Source organism: Mustela putorius, unplaced genomic scaffold (genome assembly GCF_011764305.1).
Source record: "Mustela putorius furo isolate JIRA1106 unplaced genomic scaffold, ASM1176430v1.1 tig00003901_pilon_pilon_pilon, whole genome shotgun sequence".
NCBI classification, from domain to species: domain Eukaryota; kingdom Metazoa; phylum Chordata; class Mammalia; order Carnivora; family Mustelidae; genus Mustela; species Mustela putorius.
The window spans coordinates 16,709,670-16,731,874 of record NW_025422049.1 but is presented as its reverse complement, the minus strand read 5'-3'; the positions used below and the strand labels follow the sequence as shown (position 1 = coordinate 16,731,874).

The following is a 22,205-nucleotide window of genomic DNA, read 5'->3' as shown; positions in this document are numbered from 1 at the left end:
GCAAGCTGGTGCAGCCACTCTGGAAAACAGCATGGAGGTTCCTCAAAATGTTGAAAATAGAACTGCCCTATGACCCAGCAATTGCACTACTGGGTATTTACCCTAAAGATACAAACGTAGTGATCCGAAGGGGCACGTGCACCCGAATGTTTATAGCAGCAATGTCCACAATAGCCAAACTATGGAAAGAACCTAGATGTCCATCAACAGATGAATGGATCAAGAAGATGTGGTATATATACACAATGGAATACTATGCAGCCATCAAAAGAAATGAAATCTTGCCATTTGCGACAACATGGATGGGACTAGAGCGTATCATGCTTAGTGAAATAAGTCAAGCAGAGAAAGACAACTATCATATGATCTCCCTGATATGAGGAAGTGGTGATGCAACATGGGGGCTTAAGTGGGTACGAGAAGAATCAATGAAACAAGATGGGATTGGGAGGAAGACAAACCATAAGTGACTCTTAATCTCACAAAACAAACTGAGGGTTGCTGGGGAAAGGGGGGTTGGGAGAAGGGGGGTGGGGTTATGGACATTGGGGAGGGTATGTGCTTTGGTGAGTGCTGTGAAGTGTGTAAACCTGGCAATTCACAGACCTGTACCCCTGGGGATAAAAATATATGTTTATAAAAAACTAAAAAAAATTAATTAAAAAAAAAAAAACTCCCATGATTTAGGACAAAGCAATGAACTGTGGTATAGATACTGTGCTCATCTGGCTTTCTTTTTTCTTTTTTTTCCCTCAGATAGTAACTATATGAGTTGAACTTTGTAAACATGAGGTTAATTTGCCCATCCCCCAGCACAACTTTTTTAAGGCTAGGTTTGTTATCATGCTTCACCTCTGTATACCATGAAAGAAAGGTAAATGTTCGTAGGTACCTCCATCTCCTAGAAAGGATTTGATCTCTGATTTGGGGGATGCTTGGGTGGCTCAGTCAGTGAAGCATCTCCCTTTGGCTCAGGTCATGACTCCAAGGTCATGGGAAAAAGTGGGGGTCTGCTTCTCCCTCTCCTTCTGCACCACACTTCTCCCTCTCTCACAGACTCTCTTTCTCTCTCAAATGAATAAATTAAAGAATGTTTTAAAAAGGAATCAGAAATTGGGGGGGGGGGGCAGAGAAGAACACCAGTCATAATTTAATCTGGGATCCTCACTCAATAGACAAAAATAAGAACACAAGCATCTATCATTTTGGAAAAAATCAATAGCAGAACTAGCACATAATCCCACTCTTCTGGCTCTCACGCCTGGCTCATTTTGTTATGCCATCTTGAATGGCAGCCTTCCTTGTGCAGGCAAGATTAATGGCAGAAGGTATCCCAGAAAGCAATAAGACAGTAGAGAGTGAGTAGATCGTCTGCCCATGATTTATGAGTCTGATGCTTAAACAGACCAAGTTCCTTATTCCTTGATTTGTTAACTTGTACACATAAGTCTGGTAAAAGAGGACCAGGAAGTGCACCATTGAATGACAAGAGGAAGAGTTATCTGTAATCTGTAGTAACCTTTAAAATCGACCAGCTTTATCTTCAACTAAACCAGCAGACTTATTTCATATGAAAAAAATCATAAATCAACGTGTTCCTCATATTCTTCTCCAGGTCTCCAAATGTGCCTTTCTTGAAATTACAGTGATTCAGAGCTATTATTGTGTAGACTAGCCCCCACACCCTTCAACTCTAACACCCTCATTTTACAACAAGGAAATATAGACCTAGTGAGGGCTATCGGCACTGGAAGAGGAACATGGAAGTTACCATTCTCAGTCTTGTGTTTTTTCGAATGCACCACACTCTGTTTCACTCTTGCTTGCGAATAAAAATAAATCTTAAGTACTTTCACATACTCTGCTCTTAATGGTCTTTGATAAACTAAAGATAACTAGTCGATTTAGCCCTGAGTTAAGTTCATTCTATCAAGACAAGACTATCACGAAGTTCCAAGGCACTAGTAAACTATACCCAGCTCCTAATGTGTTGAGATCCCAACAGCTCGCAATTCAGACAAGATGTAAAACTTGACTCTTCACATAACCCTTGCATCAACCTGAACTCTCCTCAACAGAGCGAGGCCAGGGAGGAATCTACTTCTCTTTCATTCCTTATTTTCATATCTCAGCAGGAGCACTTAGATCTGTATATTGAGACATAGACCTCTGCATGAAGGGGCACAGGAGAGAGCAAGAGAATCTGCCAAAATCCACATACATTTGGGCTTCAGCTTTACTTTCTTCTAAAAACTTCCTTTCCTGACCTGACTTCTATTGACCTGCCAATTTTTCTAGACTGGATTAATTTTATATTCACCAAGAGTTTATACTTTCATACATTCCATTTGGATGGAATTCTTGGCTTGGCTTCTTGACTGATTAGACACAGCCAGCTGCAAGTTTGTGACCACACAGCGATTTGGGAAAATGTACACTTCCCCTACCTTTTCCTATCAGAAACTGATACAAGCCAAATGCCAAAAAGGATCTGGAGTTCAAGAACTATGTTTAGAATAATGCCATCCTTTTCCACCAGGGCCAAAATAGTAAAAAAATAAAATAAACATTCCCTATAAGGCTATCAGTCCCTGTTGCTCTTCATTTTTCTCACTTATGCAGTGAAAAGTGATTATTGGTTGTGGTTTTTTCCTCTCTCACTACACCAAAATGTATGCACAAGTGAACGAAAGGATCTGTCATCGTGAGCAAGATTTTAAAAACTTGGGTACTTTGTTCATCTGAAAGTAGCCCTATCCTGTTATCTTTGGTGATTTCTTGCAACGCTGTACAAAACCCAAACATGTTTTGTGTCTCGGTAGGAAAGAGAGAAGGGTAGAGGGAGCTTTTCCACACTTCACTGGACTATTGCAAGGCCTCTGCAAAGAGAGAGTTAATTCAGCCCGAAATCGATCTGTGTTTGTTGCTTTGACACTTGAGAGCCAAAACTTCGAGGCAATGGGCATGAACTGAAACCATCCCAGAAGTGGGATTTTTAAAAACAGGTGTATTGCTCTTGACCACTTTAGTAAAGATTGCTACATTTAGAACGATGACTTCTAATCACCTGCTTTTACTACAGATTACCCATTTCTGGATAATATCTTGTCATAGAAGTAACTACTTGTTTTCTCAGTATCAGGTTATCTTTCAGAGCTTGCACTCCAGTATCTGCCTCTTCTGATGAAGATCAGAAATTTCATAGGAGGCATATGAGGTATGACAAATCCAGACAAATTCTATCACCCTGAGTGAGTTCCAGGGTCCTCTAATGGCTTCAAAAATAGAGACTAACATCAGTACATCTTTATGGAATGAGGGTGGAATGTACCTTTCAGCCACAATGATAATTTTGGCATTTAGCAGTACATTTCCAGGAACATGATATCAACCTTACAAAAAAAAAAAAATAGATGACTAAAACAAATCAGAGTTAGGGTTGTAACTGAGAATTAAGCTAAACAGCTGAACATTTCATCTGATTCCAACTGCACAGAGTATTGCCATGTAATCCCATCATCACCCAACCAACTAGTTCAAGTATACCTTTCTCGGCCACGTTTACACAAATGATCAGTTTGGTCACAGAGATCCTGAATTCTCAGACCTGGTATACTGGTTTAGTAAAAGTAAATGTCACATGGGGACAAATAGGATGTGCTTTGCATTCTCTCCTTATATCCTGCTACCACTATACTAGAATTTGGACAAGCAAATGTCTTCATTTTGGCCACATACACTAGGCACAAAGAGACAACCTCTCCCGTTACTACTACAGTTGACAAAACTCTTCCTCATGCTTTCTTTTTTTTTTTTTAAGATTTTATTTATTTATTTGACAGAGAGAAATCACAAGTAGGCAGAGAGGCAGGCAGAGAGAGAGAGGAGGAAGCAGGCTCCCTGCTGAGCAGAGAGCCCAATGCGGGACTCGATCCCAGGACCCTGAGATCATGACCTGAGCCGAAGGCAGCGGCTTAACCACTGAGCCACCCAGGCGCCCCCTCATGCTTTCTTTTTTTCCAAGATTTTGTTTATGCTGTTTTCTCTGCCTCCTGGGGTCAGGAAGGAAAATACAAATTGGTCACATAGACCGAATGTAAGATAGTAGAGAGTGATGGCAAGTGGGTCAAAATGCAGAGAGCATGTTTCTTCCGAAAAGGGTAACTACTACTGAGTCCTGAACAATTGCCATGAAAATACCCAAGGCTGACAGATCTTCCAGCCTTTATAAAACACCCAGAGGGGAGTGTGGGTGGCTCAGTCAGTTAAGCATCTGCCTTTGGCTCTGCTTCTCCCTCTGCCTGCTACTCTCCCTGCTTGTACTCTCTCTCTCTCTGTCAAATAAATTTTTAAAATCATTTAAAAAAATAAGAAAATTAAAATACCCAGAAATCCAGGTCTTTATGTGCAATCTCCCAATTTCAAAGTTCTGGCCACTATTTTTTATAACTATAAGGGTCAAACAAAAGTGGTTACCAGTTTGTGACCTGTGACCTAGACAAATCCTATCTGTCCTTGTTTAAGACCCAGCTTTAGTGCTGAGTCTCTTAAAAAAATACCCCTCTTCCACTGATACATCTCCTCTGACGTTCACCATATTTCTAGTGTCTTTTGTGCAATATGGCAGCTATCAGATCCCTTGTGTGGTATAGTTTGCATCTCTGACTTAACTATAATTTCCTTGAAGGCATCTCTCACAAAGCCTAGTCCAGGGTCAGAACAGGCATTCAGTGAAGAGCACCAGTTGTTACACAATAACCATCAGAACAGAACTGCGCGCCACCCCCCAGGGACATTCAACTGATTTTCACTCATTGATTCATTCACCAAACTTTTGCAAGCACCTATTACACTATCAGCACAAGGTTGGGAGCTATGGGCTAACATTAAAAGAAAATGGATCTCTGCCCTTGAGGAATAAGCACTCAAACATGGAGTTCAGATATACTGAAGAAGGGCTATATGAAGTCAGAGCTACATTGTTGCTCAAAGTGCACTGCGTGGCCTTCACAAAACTGTTCTAAGACAGCACCTTCCACTAGAACTGTAACCTGAGTCACATATGTATTTTTAATCTTTCTAATAGTCATGTTAAAAAAAAAACATAAGAAGCAGGTAAGAATAATCTTAATATGTTTTTTTCAGAGGGGAGGAGCAAGATTGCAGAGAAGAAGGAGACCCTGTTTCGACTGGTCCCCTGAATTGAGCTAAATATCTACCAGAATACTCTGAACACCCATGAAATCAGCCTGAGATGTAAGATTATACACTTCTAGATCTCTACTGGGGCAGGAGATCATTCATGGAGAGGTGTACCTTGCCTGGATCATGGTTGATATACTCAGCTCTACATCCCCTCAACCGCTTCTCACCAAAATGACTAGGAGGAGGAACACCCAACAGAGGAAAATTCAGGGACTGTGCCCTCTGCCACAGAACTATTAGATATGGACATAAACAGTATGTTGGAAAGGGAATTCAGGGTAAAAATTATCCAGGCAATGTCTACGTTGGAGAAGACCATTAGTGGCAAAATAGAATCTCTAAGGGCAGAAGTGAGAGCTGATCTAGCAGAAGATATTCTTTATTTAACCCACAACATCCAAAGTATCATCATTTTGACATGTAATTAATCTTTTTAATTTAATTAGATATTTTACATGTTTTTGCACTAAATCTTCTAAATCCAGGGTATATTTTACGTTTAGAGCACGTCTCAATTTAGACTCACCATGTGCTTTTTTTTAAAGATCGACTGATTGATGTGAGTGAGATATTGAGAGAGACTGAGAGAGCATGAGTTGGGGGAGAGAGAGAACCTCAGGCAGATTCCACACAGAGTGCAGTGCCCGAAACGGGGCTCAGCCTCACCACCCTGAGATCATCACCTGAGGCGACATCAAGAGACAGACCCTTAAACGACTGAGCCATCCAGGTGCCCCCAGACTTGGCCCATGTTAAGTGCTCTGTAGTCACCAGTGGCTTGTGAGTACCATATTGAACAGCAAGGGAGGGGGTTGCTCCTTACCTTACTGCCAAAGTGGGGATTGATAAACGTCACATCCTTCAAAGTCAGTAGAATTCTATTGGGTCCTTTAATCAACTGGATTTTATTTATATGACACCTGAAACAAGTGTAAAATCAGAGGGTCACAGGGAGCTGGGCATTTTGTGAACCCAGGATAAATTTGCCCTGTGATGGAAGTTTTAAAATATACAAGATAATGGGGAGACTAACCACACATAAATCTTTACCCTCATACCCACAGCAAAGAGAAACAGCAGCCCTGATTCTCACCACTCACAGAATTACAAAGACCAAAAGAGAAAAATGAAGATACTATTGAAGAGACACCAAAAGGGAAGGATGAGGCTGCTGCATGGAGACAGTAAGTCAGACTAATAAAATGGTGACCCCCCCCAAAAAATGGTGATCCCACATCAAGAGCACATTCAAAACAACACCTTGCAATACTCATAAAGAACTCACAACCCTTTCTCCTATGCCACAGTACATATTCTAATAATACCCAGGCCAAGAAGCATTCATCTCTATTTTATAGGCACAAAAACACATTCAGGAAACAAAAAAAAATTAAGCAAATTGTGCAATTCCCTAGCCTGAGGCAGAGCTGGCACTCCAATCCTTGGTCCCTGGCTGCGGGCCCAGATTTCTGTCCAAAGATCACTTGTCTTGTGAAGTAGCATCTATGCGTTGCCAAAGCAACAGGTTGAAAAGTGGAAAAATTCAATCAGTTGGTTGCTTTGTCTACATGATTCCAAACAAGTGGGCTGACTAGGTTTTTTTTTTTTTCTTTTACTGAATTGGTCTCTTGTCTGTGCATTACACACACACAATTTAAACCTGATTCTCTTCAAACATGCCCATTAATTTGCAGCAAATGTAATTATTTCCTATAAATCAATTACTAGACACATAGAAGTGTTTGATGTCTACCCACACTGCCAGGTAGGTCATCTCAGTTGAGTCGACCAGGCAACTTAAGGACCTGAAGGATACCTTGGACTTAGTCTGTGTGGTTGTTTTGTTCTGTTTTGTCTTGAGGGTGCTGACAGCTACAGTTTGGCTTCGCTTTTTCCACAACCCCTTAATGGCCACCCTATGGAATGTATTAGAGCCTGTGCCAGAGTGTGGAAAACAACCACTGAATCAAAATGCTTTGTCAAGTTACTGTAAGCAAGTCTGCGATGTCACTGTAGCTTTAAGCACCAGTAACACTGTCTGTTAGTCTCAGTGAGTCCACTGGTTTGTAAACAAACAATTAATGTGTTTCTAATTGTCTGCCCACAAGTATGTCCTTTATCACTGTGGGAGCTGCTGCCCTGTGGTGAAAATTAAAAGCACCCTATAATGAATTCTTGGGTAAAGCACATGAATCTTTTGGCGAAGTAAATCTTCACCCCCTAACTTATCTGTTTCATATGTGTGGTGATGTCTTAAAGCAGGCACACCTGTGAAAATAACCATGCTACACACTCTAGTAGAAAGACAACTGGACTCCTAATCCAGAGACCTGGGGTGCAGTGCAGATTCTGTCATTAATTAGCCAGATGATCTTGGGTAAATAATTTAACCTCTTCATGCTCCGTGTCCTCATCTGTCTAGCCAGATAATAGTTTGTGTGTTACCCGCTTATAGAGTAGTTTTGAAAATCAAATGAGATAATATATGTGAAAGTGCTTCAAAAAGCATGAAGCACCATGAAAGTATTAGAGCTAATTATTATCATTATCATCATTAGTTTTACAAAGCACTGAAGAGCTTTATAGAAAGGCGAGGCAATCTGGTTCAGAGTCGGTAGAAAGGAGGAGTTCAAAGAATCCTTTGTTTTGGGGTGGTTGGGTTCTTTGCACGTCTTTCTTTCTGGAAAAAAAATCTTAAACAATCAAAACACAGAGAAAAGGAAGGAACAGAGAGTCACTCTCCTGCAAATAATCACCATCTATTACAGAAACTCATCAGACACTCATCAGAAAGTCATGTAGCCGTGGTGGGCCGAGAGAAGGAGGCAGGCAGCAAAGAGAGGGCATCTTTTGTGCTCTGTTAGCTGAAGTACCAAGGACCAAGTGACTCTGGGAAATGATGTGCCTCTCTCCCATCTCTGAGTTTTCAGTGACCACTTCAAGTACCAATTGTCTCAAACTCATATTCCTCTCCAATCATGTCCATCTCCAATCATGTCCCTCTCCAGCCTTCTTGGCCCTTCAGCCCACAAACTCCAAACATCCCCCCTTGTGATTTTATAGACTTTCCCCCCTTTCCTTCACAAGAATTGCAGATTGAGCTCACTCTAAGCTGAAAGAACCAGTCCTTTCCATGGGAAAGACCAGTGAGGCCAGTCATTGGCCAGCCATTTTAATTTTTGGGAGGTTGACAAGTAACCTAAGCAGCTTAGTGACTCCATTTTCAATCTTGCCATGGGATGTTTTGGCATTATGTAGCCAGAGCCCACTACTCTTCAAATCTCCCTAGAGAGGGGAGATTTCTGATTAGATGACATTTATTTTCCCTAAGCATCTAATGATGTTAACTCAATACTCTGGTCTTAGGCAGCAACTAAACTCAATACATTAAATTTCTGTTCTGAGCCGGAGTATGTCACAGCCGCAGAAATTAAAAAGAACCACCTTTGATATAATATTTTTGTCAAGTGTGCTTTAACAATTCATAAGATACCCACCACTCTGTATGGCTTTATCAAGTTTCTAATATAAGGAAATTGAATAAGAATGGTTTTGGGGGTTTTTGTTTGTTTGTTTGTTTGTTTGTTTGTTTTTTGCTGTGATGCCAACATACTAAACGCCAAGAGTAACACCTGTTAGAGTTTCGAGCTAGGATTTCACAGACTCATTATAACATCAGAACTGGAAGGGCTCTTCAAGTTCACTTAATCCAATCCCTTCATTTTACAAATGAGAAAATTCGGACTGAGAGAGGTATAGTGCCTTGTCCAAATTTACACAGCTGTTTAGTACACTCTGGACATTTTTTTCAGAACTTGCCAAAGGAGCTCCACTCCATTACCACCAAGTTCATGTCATATTGTTGTGAGGACCACTCTTACAAAAAGATAACAAAGGTGTGGTTAGCAGAATGGAAAGTGTGAAGTGGGAGGGTCATGGTTGATTTCATTTTTTACTTTCCTCAAATCATCTTAATTTGGGGAGAGCTCAACTGTTAAAATGCCAAGATTAGGGGGGGAGACAAGATGGCAGGGAAGTAGGAGGAGGCGCCCTTTCAACTTGTACCCTAAAGTGAGCTGATTACCTTCCAAAGAACTCCGATCACCCATGAAATCAGTCTGAGATGAAAATTATACACGTCTGGATCTCTATAGGGGCAGAAGACACCAATGGGCAGGTAAAGCGGAGTGGGAATGTCGGACTGATATCGGAAGATAAACAAAAGGAGGAGGAGCCACCAGAGGCGACCCCTTGGAAAGTAATATCCCAATACGAGAGTGCCCTGCACCTGGGGACCAGCATTAACTTGGGAGTCTGGTAGAAAGCACTCAAAAAAGAGCAAAGGATCATCGGGGGGAAATTGCCTAAATCGGGGTGTTAGGGTCAGGGCTTAAGTCCCCAGACCCAGGACAGCCACCCCTGGCGCAGAGCCAGAGAGAGTGCGGCGGAGAAACCAGGTCTCGGTCCCTGAACCACCAGCGGGCCTGAGAGTGCATGGCGCCTGGCTCCCGTGAGGGGCTGGGAGCCTCGCCAGCCAACAGAAGCACAGCCTTTTTGCAGTCCCCACGCGAGTGCCCTGCTGTGCCATCAGAATCCGAGTCGTGCCCTGAGAGAGGTGCACACAAGCGCCAGCCCGGTGCTCTCGGACCCAGAAAGACCAGGCACCCCCAGCCCGGGCCAGCGGGAAAATCTCAGTGTGTGATCGCTGCTTGGAACTTCTCTGGCGGTCTGGAGCTGCCCAGACAGCCGCCGCTGCCGTGGTTTTGGGTACAAGCAAAAAATCCTGAGTCCCCAGGGACCGCGACTGGGAACCTGCAATGCCAGCCGCCAAGGGGGGATTTATTGGGCTCTGCAGCCAGACTGAGGCTTCTCTCTGAGAGGGAGGTCAGGGTGCAGTTTGCTTTCCTCTAAACCTACAAAAACCATCAGAAGCGGTCAAGGTGAGAGAGAAAAACAAAAGTGAATAAACATAAAAACCTCAAGAGAACAAAAGCCTGAAAAAACCAGTTTCCTCAGAGCCCACCCCCTTGAGGGGGGCGGGAGGACTTAACTCAGAGAACATCATTGACTGAAAACCACGTGGCAGGCCCCTCCCCCAGAAAACCAACCAGGAAAGGAAAAAAAAAAAAAGACAACAAGAGAACAACCACCACTACTTCATAGGACAATTTTTATTATTAATTCGTTCCCACTATTCTGGGTCATTTTTTATATAGATAATTTTTTATTATTATATAGATAATTTTTTAACCTATTTACCGTCACAGTGAGATGTCCAGTACATCAAATTCCATAATAACCTTCTAACCTGAACTTTTTGATACATACACCTGTGTTTTCCTTTTGCATTTCTATTTTTTTTAATTTCTTTTTTTAATTTTTAGTTTAGTCTAGTTTATTCCTTTTTTAAATTTTTATTTTCTAATATTCATATAGATTGATATAATATTCATATAGATTCATATAGATTACTTCAAGGTAATTCCCTTTCCCCAATCAATGCCACCCCTATAGGTAAACCAATTCCTAATCCCCCTTTATCTTAGGAAAGTTGAGTCCTTTAACAAAAATATCAAGATACAGCCAGGAAGAATCAAAACAACCTTCCTCACCCACACTGAGAATTTACAACCACTCTCCCATCTTTTTCTTCCACTGGTATTTCTGTGTTTTTGTGTTTGTCCTGATTGTATATAAATCTTACACTCGGGGTTCTTTTGGACAAGGTTCTTCCTTTATTTGCATATATATATTTGCAAATATATATATTTTTTTCTCTTGTCATATACTTTATCAGTCTTTTTGTTTGTCTACTTCATAAATCTTAACTTGGGGCCCATTTGGGCTGAACCTTCTCTTTTGTTACAGCTTTCATTCCTGTCTCTCTCTCTCTCTTTTTTTCATTTCCTTTTCTTTTTCCTATCATTTGGGTGGGGAACCCTGATTGCTGAGAAGCATTCCAGGGTGCATTTTGACTGCACCACAGTCGATACACCCAGCTACACGCGTTCAGCCATCGCTCACCAAAATGACTAGGGGGAGGAATGCCCAACAGAAGAAAAATACAGAGGATGGGCCTTCTGCAACAGAGCTAACGGCTATCCACATAGACAATATGTCAGAAAGAGAATTCAGGCTAACAATTATCCAAGCAATAGCTAGGTTGGAGAAAGCCATGGGGGACCAAACGGAATTGATTAGGGCCGAACTGAAAACGACCAGAGATCATGTTTTCAATATTAGGGAAGAGCTGAAAGCTACGAGGGATGAACTTCACAATGCTCTCAATGAGTTCCAATCTAATCTAAATTCTCTCAAAGCTAGAGTAACTGAGACAGAAGATAGAATTAGCAATCTGGAGGACAAACAGATAGAGAGAAAGGATCAGGAAGAAGCCTGGAACAAACAGCTTAGAAGCCACAAAAACAGAATCAGGGAAATAAATGATGCCATGAAATGTTCCAACGTCAGAATTACTGGAATCCCTGAAGGGGAGGAGAAAGAAAGAAGTGTAGAAGATATAGTGGAACAAGTTCTTCATGAAAATTTTCCAAATCTCGTGAATGGAACCAGCGTTCATGACTAGAGGCCAAAAGGTTTCCCCCCCAAGATTACAGATTCTCGAAAGTCCTCGATACACCTAATAGTAAGAATGAAGAATTATAATTGTAGGCAGAACCTCTTGAAAGCAGCTAGGACAAAGAAGATCCTTATGTACAGAGGAAAGCCCATCAGAATAACATCAGACCTGTCCACAGAGACCTGGCAAGCCAGAAAGGGCTGGGAAGATATACTCAGGGCACTGAATGAGAAGAACATGCAGCCAAGAATACTTTATCCAGCAAGACTGACATTCAAAATGGATGGAGAGATAAAGAGTTTCCAAGACCGGCAAGGCTTAAAAGACTATGCAACCACCAAGCCGATACTGCAGGAAATATTAAGGGGGGGGGGTCCTATAAAAGAGGAAAAAGCCCAAGAATAGCATTGAACAGAAATATAGAGACAATCTACAGAAAGAAAGACTTCAAAGGTAACATGATGTCAATAAAAACGTATCTACCAATAATCACCCTCAATGTGAATGGCCTAAATGCGCCAATAAAATGGCACAGGGTTGCAGACTGGATAAAACGACATGACCCATCCATATGTTGTCTACAAGAGATCCATTTTGAACCTAAAGATACACCCAGACTGAAAGTGAAGGGATGGAGAAGCATCTTTCATGCCAATGGCCCTCAAAAGAAGGCTGGGGTAGTGATTCTCATGTCAGACAAATTAGATTTTAAACTAAATACTGTAGTCAGAGATACAGAAGGACATTACATCATTCCTAAAGGGACTATCCACCAAGATGATCTAACAATTTTAAATATCTATGCCCCCAATACGGTAGCAGCCAATTACATAAGAAAGCTGTTAATCAAGATGAAGAGTCATATTGATATGAAAACACTAATCATTGGAGATCTTAACACGCCTCTCTCAGAAATAGGCAGATCATCGAAGCAGAAAGTCAATAAAGAAACAAGAGCACTGAATGACACATTGGACCAGATGGACCTCATAGATATATACAGAACACTCCACCCTAAAACAACAGAATACTCATTCCTCTCAAGTGCACATGGAACCTTCTCCAGAATAGACCACATACTGGGTCACAAATCAGGACTCAACCAATACCAAAAAGCTGAGATTATTCCTTGCACATTCTCAGATCATAATGCTTTGAAACTGGAGCTCAATCACAAGGAAAAGTTCAGAAGGAACTCAAACACCTGGAAGCTAAAGACCACCTTGCTTAAGAATGCTTGGATCAACCAGGAGATCAAAGAAGAACTGAAACAATTCATGGAAACCAATGAGAATAAAGACACTTCGATCCAAAACCTATGGGATACAGCAAAGTTGGTCCTAAGGGGGAAATACATAGCCATCCAAGCATCCCTCAAAAAAATTGAAAAATCCAGAACACAGCAGCTGTCTCTACACCTTAAAGAACTGGAGAATCAACAACAAATCAAACCAACTCCACACGTAAGAAGGGAAATCATCAAGATTATAGCTGAGATCAATGAGGTAGAAACCAGAGATACAGTAGAATGTATAAATGAAACTAGAAGCTGGTTTTTTGAAAGAATCAGTAAGATTGATAAACCATTGGCCACACTAATCCAAAAGAAAAGAGAGAAAGTTCAAATTCATAAAATTATGAATGAAAAGAGAGATGACAACGAACACCAAGGAAGTAGAAACAATCATCAGAAGTTATTATCAACAGTCCTATTCCAGTAAGCTAAGCAACCTAGATGAAATGGATGCATTCCTGGAAAACTATAAACTCCCAAAATTGAACCAGGAAAAAACTGACAACCTGAATAGAGATTGAAGCAGTGATCAAAAACCTCCCAAAAAACAAGGGCCTGATGGATTCCCTGGGGAATTCTACCAAACTTTCAAAGAAGAAATAACACCTATTCTCCTGAAGCTGTTTCAAAAAATTGAAGCAGAAGGAAAACTTCCAAACTCTTTCTATGAAGCCAGCATTACCCTGATCCCCAAACCAGGCAAAGACCCTACCAAAAAGGAGAATTTCAGACCAATATCACTGATGAATATGGATGCTAAGACTCTCAACAAGATCCTAGCAAACAGGATCCAACAGCACATTAAAAAGATTATCCACCATGACCAGGTGGGATTCACCCCAGGGCTACAAGGATGGTTCAACATTCGCAAATCAATCGATGTGATGGAACAAATTAATAAGAGAAGAGAGAAGAACCACATGGTTCTCTCAATTTATGCAGAAAAAGCATTTGACAAAATCCAGCATCCGTTCCTGATTAAAACACTTCAAAGTATAGGGATAGACGGAACATTCCTGAACTTCATCAAATCTATCTATGAAAGACCCACAGCAAATATCATCCTCAATGGGAAAAAGCTTGCGTCCTTCCCATTGAGATCAGGAACACGACAAGGATGCCCACTCTCACCACTCTTGTTCAACATAGTATTAGAAGTCCTAGCAACAGCAATCAGACAACAAAGAGAAATAAAAGGTATCCAAATTGGTAATGAAGAAGTCAAACTCTCTCCCTTTGCAGATGACATGATTCTTTATATGGAAAACCCAAAAGACTCCACCCCCAAACTACTAGAACTCATACAACAATTCAGCAACGTGGCAGGATACAAAGTCAATGTATAGAAATCAGTGGCTTTCTTATACACTAACAATGAAAATACAGAAAGGGAAATTAGAGAATCGATTCCATTTACTATAGTACCAAGAACCATAAGATACCTGGGAATAAACCATAAAATAATAATAATAAAATAATAATAATAAACCAATAAACCATTCCATGCTCTTGGATCGGAAGAATAAACATTGTTAAAATGTCTATACTGCCTAGAGCAATCTATACTTTTAATGCCATTCCGATCAAAATTCCACCGGTATTTTTCAAAGAGCTGGAGCAAATAATCCAAAAATTTGTATGGAATCAGAAGAGACCCGGAATCGCTAATGAAATGTTGAAGAACAAAAATAAAACGGGGGGCATCATGTTACCTGATTTCAAGCTTTACTACAAAGCTGTGATCACCAAGACAGCATGGTACTGGCATAAAAACAGACACATAGACCAGTGTAACAGAGTAGAGAGCCCAGATATAGACCCTCAACTCTATGGTCAAATAATCTTCGACAAAACAGGAAAAAATATCCAGTGGAAAAAAGACAGTCTCTTCAATAAATCGTGCTGGGAAAACTGGGCAGCTATATGTAGAAGAATGAAACTGGACCATTCTCTTACACCATACACAAAGATAAACTCAAAATGGATAAAAGACCTCAATGTGAGACAGGAATCCATCAGAATCCTAGAGGAGAACATAGGCAGTAATCTCTTCAATATCAGCCACAGCAACTTCTTTCAAGATATATCTCCAAAGGCAAAGGAAACAAAAGCGAAAATGAACATTTGGGACTTCATCAAAATCAAAAGCTTCTGCACAGCAAAGGAAACAGTCAAGAAAACAAAGAGGCAACTCACGGAATGGGAGAAGATATTTGCAAATGACAGTACAGACAAAAGGTTGATATCCAGGATCTCTAAAGAACTCCTCAAACTCAACACACACAAAACAGACAATCATATCAAAAAATGGGCAGAAGATATGAACAGACACTTCTCCAATGAAGACATACAAATGGCTATCCAACACATGAAAAAATGTTCATCATCACTAGCCATCAGGGAGATTCAAATTAAAACCACATTGAGATATCACCTTACACCAGTTAGAATGGCCAAAATTAGCAAGACAGGAAACAACAGGTGTTGGAGGGGATGTGGAGAAAGGGGAACCCTCTTCCACTGTTGGTGGGAATGCAAGTTGGTGCAGCCTCTTTGGAGAACAGTGTGGAGATTCCTCAAGAAATTAAAAATAGAACTTCCCTATGAAATTCCCTATGAAAAATTCCCTATGCGATTTTACTACTGGGTATTTACCCCAAAGATACAGATGTCGTGAAAAGAAGGGCCATCTGTACCCCAAAGTTTATAGCAGCAATGGCCACGGTCGCCAAACTGTGGAAAGAACCAAGATGCCCTTCAACAGACGAATGGATAAGGAAGATGTGGTTCATATACACTATGGAGTATTATGCCTCCATCAGAAAGGACGAATACCCAACTTTTGTAGCAACATGGACAGGACTGGAAGAGATTATGCTGAGTGAAAGAAGTCAAGCAGAGAGAGTCAATTATCATATGGTTTCACTTATTTGTGGAGCATAACAAATAGCATGGAGGACATGGGGAGATAGAGAGGAGAAGGGAGTTGGGGGAAATTGGAAGAGGAGGTGAACCATGAGAGACTATGGACTCTGAAAACCAATCTGAGGGTTTTGAAGGGGCAGGAGGTGGGAGGTCGGGGTACCAGGTGGTGGGTATTATAGAGGGCACGGATTGCATGGAGCACTGGGTGTGGTACAAAAATAATGAATACTATTATGCTGAAAATAAATAAAAAATAAATTTTAAAAATGCCAAGATTATGAAAAAGGAGCATCCTATTAAGTCATCTTCAGCCATGCCATTTATGCCCCGATCCTGAATTCATTCATCAGAGTAGTTGGTCACTTTTTATGGGATCTGAGGGAGAAAGACAAAGACATGTTGATAATGATGACGTTGATGATTAGCTAGGATAGCTTTTGTCCAAGGAAGAAGGACAGTGTGAATCTGGAGTATAATACACATGGCAAAAGGTATGAGTGTCAAAGTGAGGGTTCTGGGCTCCAGCAATCAGTGGAAGAATCCCATGTGTTTGGGCAGGACGTAGGACTTTACCACTCAGAGTGCCTCCTCTGAGTCAGGTATTATTCTAGGTGTTTTCCATACTTCAGTTTATTTAATAATCCTCACTACAATCCTGGGAACTAGGACCATATTCCCAACTGCTGGATTCTTGCCAAAGTCTGACTAATTCTTGGAACTGGTTAAAATATCCCAATTTTATTTTGTACTAGCCATACTGTTTGAGGAAAGAGGTGGGTAGTGGAGACTGCCAGTGGAAAAGGGAGCACAGACAGGGAGTACACAGACCCTAAAGTACTAGTTCTCTTATTTCACAATAATGGGGCAAGCCATATTTACTCACAGGCAACAGCACCGACAACACAGCTGAGGAAGTTATTCCTGGCATCATGAAAACACTTCACTCAAAATGGGGCCATTAGGGACAGTAAACCGCTATGGAAAACAGAAAATCAGTGGGTCATGTAATGAAAAAATCGTACTGAAACATGACTTCCTGGAAATAAATACTAACAAGGCTATTATGGCCTTTTATGTTTATATAAAAAAAAATGTACCATGTAGAGTAAGCAAATCCATTAATAGCAGGGCTATAAGCAAAGCAAGTCAGACCATCACACAAAGACATGGTCAATGCCTATAGAGAGCAAGAGGAAGAATGGCATTACCAGAGAGAAGCTGTAAATAAAGGGCACCATGAAGCAGCACCTTGTGCTTTCTGGTGAGTCTAAAATCAAGCCACATCTACCTAACTTAATTCCATTTTTCTACAGCACACTATGTCTTGTTGACTTTATGGACACAGAAAGCAATTTCACTGTTCTGAAATAAAATCACTCACCACTCTGACAATAACAAATCACATGAATTAAGGGTGACCCGGGTGTTGCTTTGGAGGAAAAAGTCCATGAATGGAAAATTTTGAGTACCTTAATTTAAGGTGGATCGCAATAGAATTTTTGAGAATTAATAGGTTATCTCACCTATGATGGGTATTATGTCACCTTCATAAAATAAAAAAGACATTTTGAATTCACTAGAGTCCATAGACCTTGTGCATTATAGATGAAAAACATAGCACTTGTCCTTCAAGTGTGAGTCTGGTTTTGATAATTAGGGTTTTGCTGAGATGTAAATTACCCTCTAGGAAACCTAAACATTTGGATGGATTACTAAGATTTCAGAAGGAAATATATGATGACACTAACATCAGGGTAGTAGGGTATGTCACGCTCAAGCAAACAAGAAACTGAAGTCCATTTCAAAGAGATGCATTTGGTTTTAGAAGGGTGTGGTGTACACTCACACAGGAATAATATGGATCCTTCCAAAGTTCCCCTCTGGCTCTTAGAGATTTGATGGAATTTCCACTCTTCCTCAAGCTAGAGGAGTTCCATCAGTCAATCTAACTGCAAGTATTTATTGGACACCAACTGTGTTGGTTGGCGGGAGGTGCACATAAGAATTATTAGCTATGGTACCTGCCCTCAAGGAGCGGTATGTTTGGGAGGGGGAGAGACAATTGTTGAGAAACAATTGAAAAGCAATTTTGTGCTAAGCTGTGAGGTACAGTCTTTTAGTTCAGTGGGAGTTCAGAGAAGATAGGGTATAGAAATGATATCCTGATGCAAACTGACTGACAGGTTTTGTATACATCAAGGGAAGAAGGGGTGATCTTTCTAGCAGGGAAAATGATCACAGGTCATTGTCAACAATAGACTGAGGAAAAGATTCACAACTTCCTCTTCTTAGAGTAACCTCTCTGGAAGTGGGATCATTATGAAAATGAGTCGGGGTGGCTTTTAAATTGTAGATGATTTTCCAAGGCTGTAAAATAGCTCTCATCTTCATTATTTTAGAATAACTACCTGGAATGCCAAGATGTTTATCTCCACGGAATGCCAATGACTGATTCTTTGAGTGTTCCAGTGTTAAAATACACCTTCCCTTAAATAGGTTCCCTTGTAACCCACGCTGAGCCAAACTGACTACCAGTGATTTTTCTATTCCTTACCTCGACATATCTTCCCTTCTGCAAACCAGCATTGTGCATCTGCTTGAGGGGGCCTTCCACCAGGGAAGCAAATGGCCGGGGGGGGGGGGAGTCCCTCCAAACCGCAGCAGCTCCATTTCCATTTCCACAGTGTAAGTACTATAGAGTTCCCATTCTTTCCAGTCGGTGTCCAGGATTACATATGCTGCAATTCCATTTCCATTTGAATCTGTCCTTATCAACTGGCTGAATCCATAGAACTGCATGTTTCTGGAATGCTGAACCAGGCTGGCATTATTCATGGCTTGTGTGATAAAGTAAATTGAATTATAGATGGTTTCAAACAATGGTGAAATATATTTTTAAAAATTACAATTATCTTGAGCCCTGGTCGCCCTAGAGCAATCTCAGAGTGCATTCCAAGCCTGTGTTCATTATTATGGGCTGCACGTCTGAGTGGAGGAGAGCTATGAAGACCCAGAGGAAAAAAACAATTGTTTCTGAGGACTTGCTTGGTATCTCCCCTGAATTTTTGTTTTTCTCCCCCAGGCCTTCACATCTTTAAATATATCAAATATGACAATTTTATGAGCAAACCAGTCATACACAATATATTTTTATGCTCCTAAGCTAAGAAAGTGATTTAGAGTTATAAAGGGCACTAAAAAAACAAGTATGGAATAGACAAGAGGCACACAAAGGAGATTTACCAGGTTAATTACCAGTGCATTATGCATGATAAAATCATTTTGCTGGCACTACTAGAATGGAAGGTGAGTGTGTTAAGGCTGTAAATAATGTGTTTCCACAGTCCATGTCTGTGTCCTGTCTTAGTCCAAAATGGCTCTTCTCCTAAACATGCGCTCCCTGAAGAAAGTGAATACTAGAATGCAGTTTGAAACACACAACCACACACATATACATGTAAATGTGCATCGGTATGATACATACATAAACATACACATACAGTCCCCTAAAGACAGTGCCAAGTGTGGTAATGCATGGAGGATGTGGGTTTTAATCAACAAACCCTATATCCTGCTGGTGTCCAAAGAGGCAAAGCTTTGTTGAGAAGCCACCGTAAAGCAGTAAGGCTTCTACAATGGATAGCGTGACTCTGCCTGCCATACATTTAAAGTAAAAGCAATAGCATTTGGTGTACTATCCCTGACACACTGCTTAGTGACCTAGTAAATTTGATTTGGGAACAAACTTGTATCTATTCCAAAAAGGTAGGGAGGAAGAGAGAACGATCCCTCCCTCAATCCCTGCCCACCCCCTCCACAGGCCATGGCTTCATGGTTTTCCATAACATTTCACCTCTAGAATGGAGTTCAAGAAAGCGATGGTCATGCCATTTTACCGAGCTTCAGAGAAAGCTGATACTTGCTACTTTGGTTTCACCAGGACTAGAAAGCTATCTTCCTCCTTCATCTGAATAAGAGGGTTTAAAATTGAATGGATCATTTTCATGTTAGAAAGACAAGTCAAGATGCAGAGAATTATAGTAGCAGCTAGCAGGACAATGCCATGCCCTGTTGACAGAGCAGTGTGTTGTCAATTACCCAAGGAGTATCAAAAATACCAATGCCAAACCCAATGCAGACAAACAAAATGAGATGCTTTAGGTTTGGGATCTAGTAATCAGTATTCCTAAAGTGTCCCAGGCATTCTAATACACATACGTGGGTTAAAACAATACAGAAGAAGAAGTCACAGTGGCCTGTGGTCTCTTCCTAATACCAGAATGTTCGGCAAATCATTTATACCCTCTCCCTGGGCTTCAATTTCTTCCTCTCTAAAATGTCTAGAACCACAAATGTCTACAGTTGGAGATCATTGGGTCTAGTTCTCTATCTCTTTAGACAGGAAAGGGAGGCTCAGAGTAGTTCAATGATCTGTCAAGGTCACTGACTGGGGCACAAAATCAGGACTAGAACACAGGTTATCTATTCTTAGTTTAGCATTTTTGCTTGAAATAGGCATTACCTGAAGTCTTTTTTAGGTGCAAACTCATATGAAATTTCCCAACACTTAGTCTAGCACAAGGACCAAATTTAGCTTGCAGACATTTCCATTTGGACTGTATATATTATTTTTCCCTTTATCTCTCTGATCTTTTAACATGAGAACGTTAAACAGCTCAGTCCTTGGTCCTCTTTCCTAGCAACACTCACTCCATTGGGGATCTCCCCTGGTCTCATGGCTTTAAATACCACATTTATGCTATAAATCTCAGATTTATACTTCCAGCCCAGACTGCTAAATTCCAGACTCATAAGTCAACCACCTACTCTGATATCTTTACATGGACACTAGTTTTCAATGTACCCAAAATCAAGTTCCTGATTTTCACCTCAAATCTTCCTGCTTCATCTATAATGATCTTCTCCATTTTTGTTAAGAGCAGCTCCATTCTTCCAATGGTTCAGGTGAAAAACCTTGCCCCAGATAACAGAGCTAACTAAGAGCAGGGCAGAAATCAACATTTCAGTTCCCTGAGTGTTTGTCTAGGGATGTCTTTCCACTGATTCGCCTTAACACACACTATAGAAGGAGGCATGGCGAACAGGTGCCAGGTGCATCCACAATTAGTCACCTAACACACACTGAGGTCCCTAAAAGCATTTTCACTAACTTTCCCTTTTGACTTTCTCAGATGCTCCATTTAATGGTCCTCGGGAATTTTGCGAGAGCCTGACTGTTTTCTGGGGCTTTGGTAGGTTATGACAATAAGTTAAGGCTGGAAGGTGGAGTATAAAATCAATACTAGTAAAACAAATGAGTGTAAGAAAAAAAAAAAAACCACAGGGCAGCAAGCCCCTGAAAGCAGAGAAAATGCTAGTATTCTGTTTTGAAAGGCACGGAGCCTTTTGGGAAAGAGACTGTATCTACCTACAGCCAAAAGCAAAGATTGAAACTATTAAAAAACAACACCCTCACCTTTGAGTTGACCCATCTCACAGGATTTTCAGCTAGTCAGCCTATGCTGCCTTCTGTGTTCTTGGAGTGACCCCTGCTAGAGCTGACTGACAGCAACTCTCCAAGACGACTGAAACCTGAAGCCTATTTTTCAGGATTCTCTAGCCTCCACCACATAGCACACCTGCCCACGTACGTGTGTGCGCATATGTGTGCACGCGCACACACACACACACACACACACCTTACACATGTGCATGTGCATAAATGCACACACATATACACACAGAGCCACGAAAATAGAGGGACCTGAAGCTAAAGGAAAGGGCATAGCTGTAGCAATTCATAGCGTTCCGTTGCAAAAGAACTGTCACAGGGCCCACTCTCACCGTGAGGGCCTGAATTTGTGTCCCAGCTGGTTTGTGGTGCTGTTTCACCCACTGTGCCCTTTGGTACCCTTCAGTAGTAGAAATTGTCCCTTCCTGTAAGTCAAAGGCACACTCTGTGAACATTGGTCACAAAAGGTCTCCAGCTGCGGCTGCTGCAAATAATGAAAGAAGAGATAGAAGATGGGGTGAGGGAAAAAAGGCCGTCTCCACACCCTCTGTCCCTGCTTCTGACCACAACTCCAAAGAAGCACGATAGCATTGGCAGGAGTTTCTGTCAGGCGGATGACCTTGTTGACATCACACTCATGACTCAATCTATTAGTTTTGCCTGCTGCATGGACCTGAACCTGACTGAAT

At 41.1% G+C, this 22,205-nt stretch overlaps 1 protein-coding gene across 1 annotated transcript in view; it reads right to left on the bottom strand.

Moving 5' to 3' along the window:
• Positions 1-22,205, bottom strand: part of GUCY2F (guanylate cyclase 2F, retinal) — a 96,825-nt gene that overhangs the window by 56,443 nt on the left and 18,177 nt on the right. The window contains 4 exon segments of the mRNA XM_045068288.1: positions 6,029-6,125; positions 17,386-17,389; positions 18,559-18,643; positions 18,645-18,896. Of these exon segments, the coding sequence (XP_044924223.1) occupies positions 6,029-6,125; positions 17,386-17,389; positions 18,559-18,643; positions 18,645-18,896 (438 nt within the window).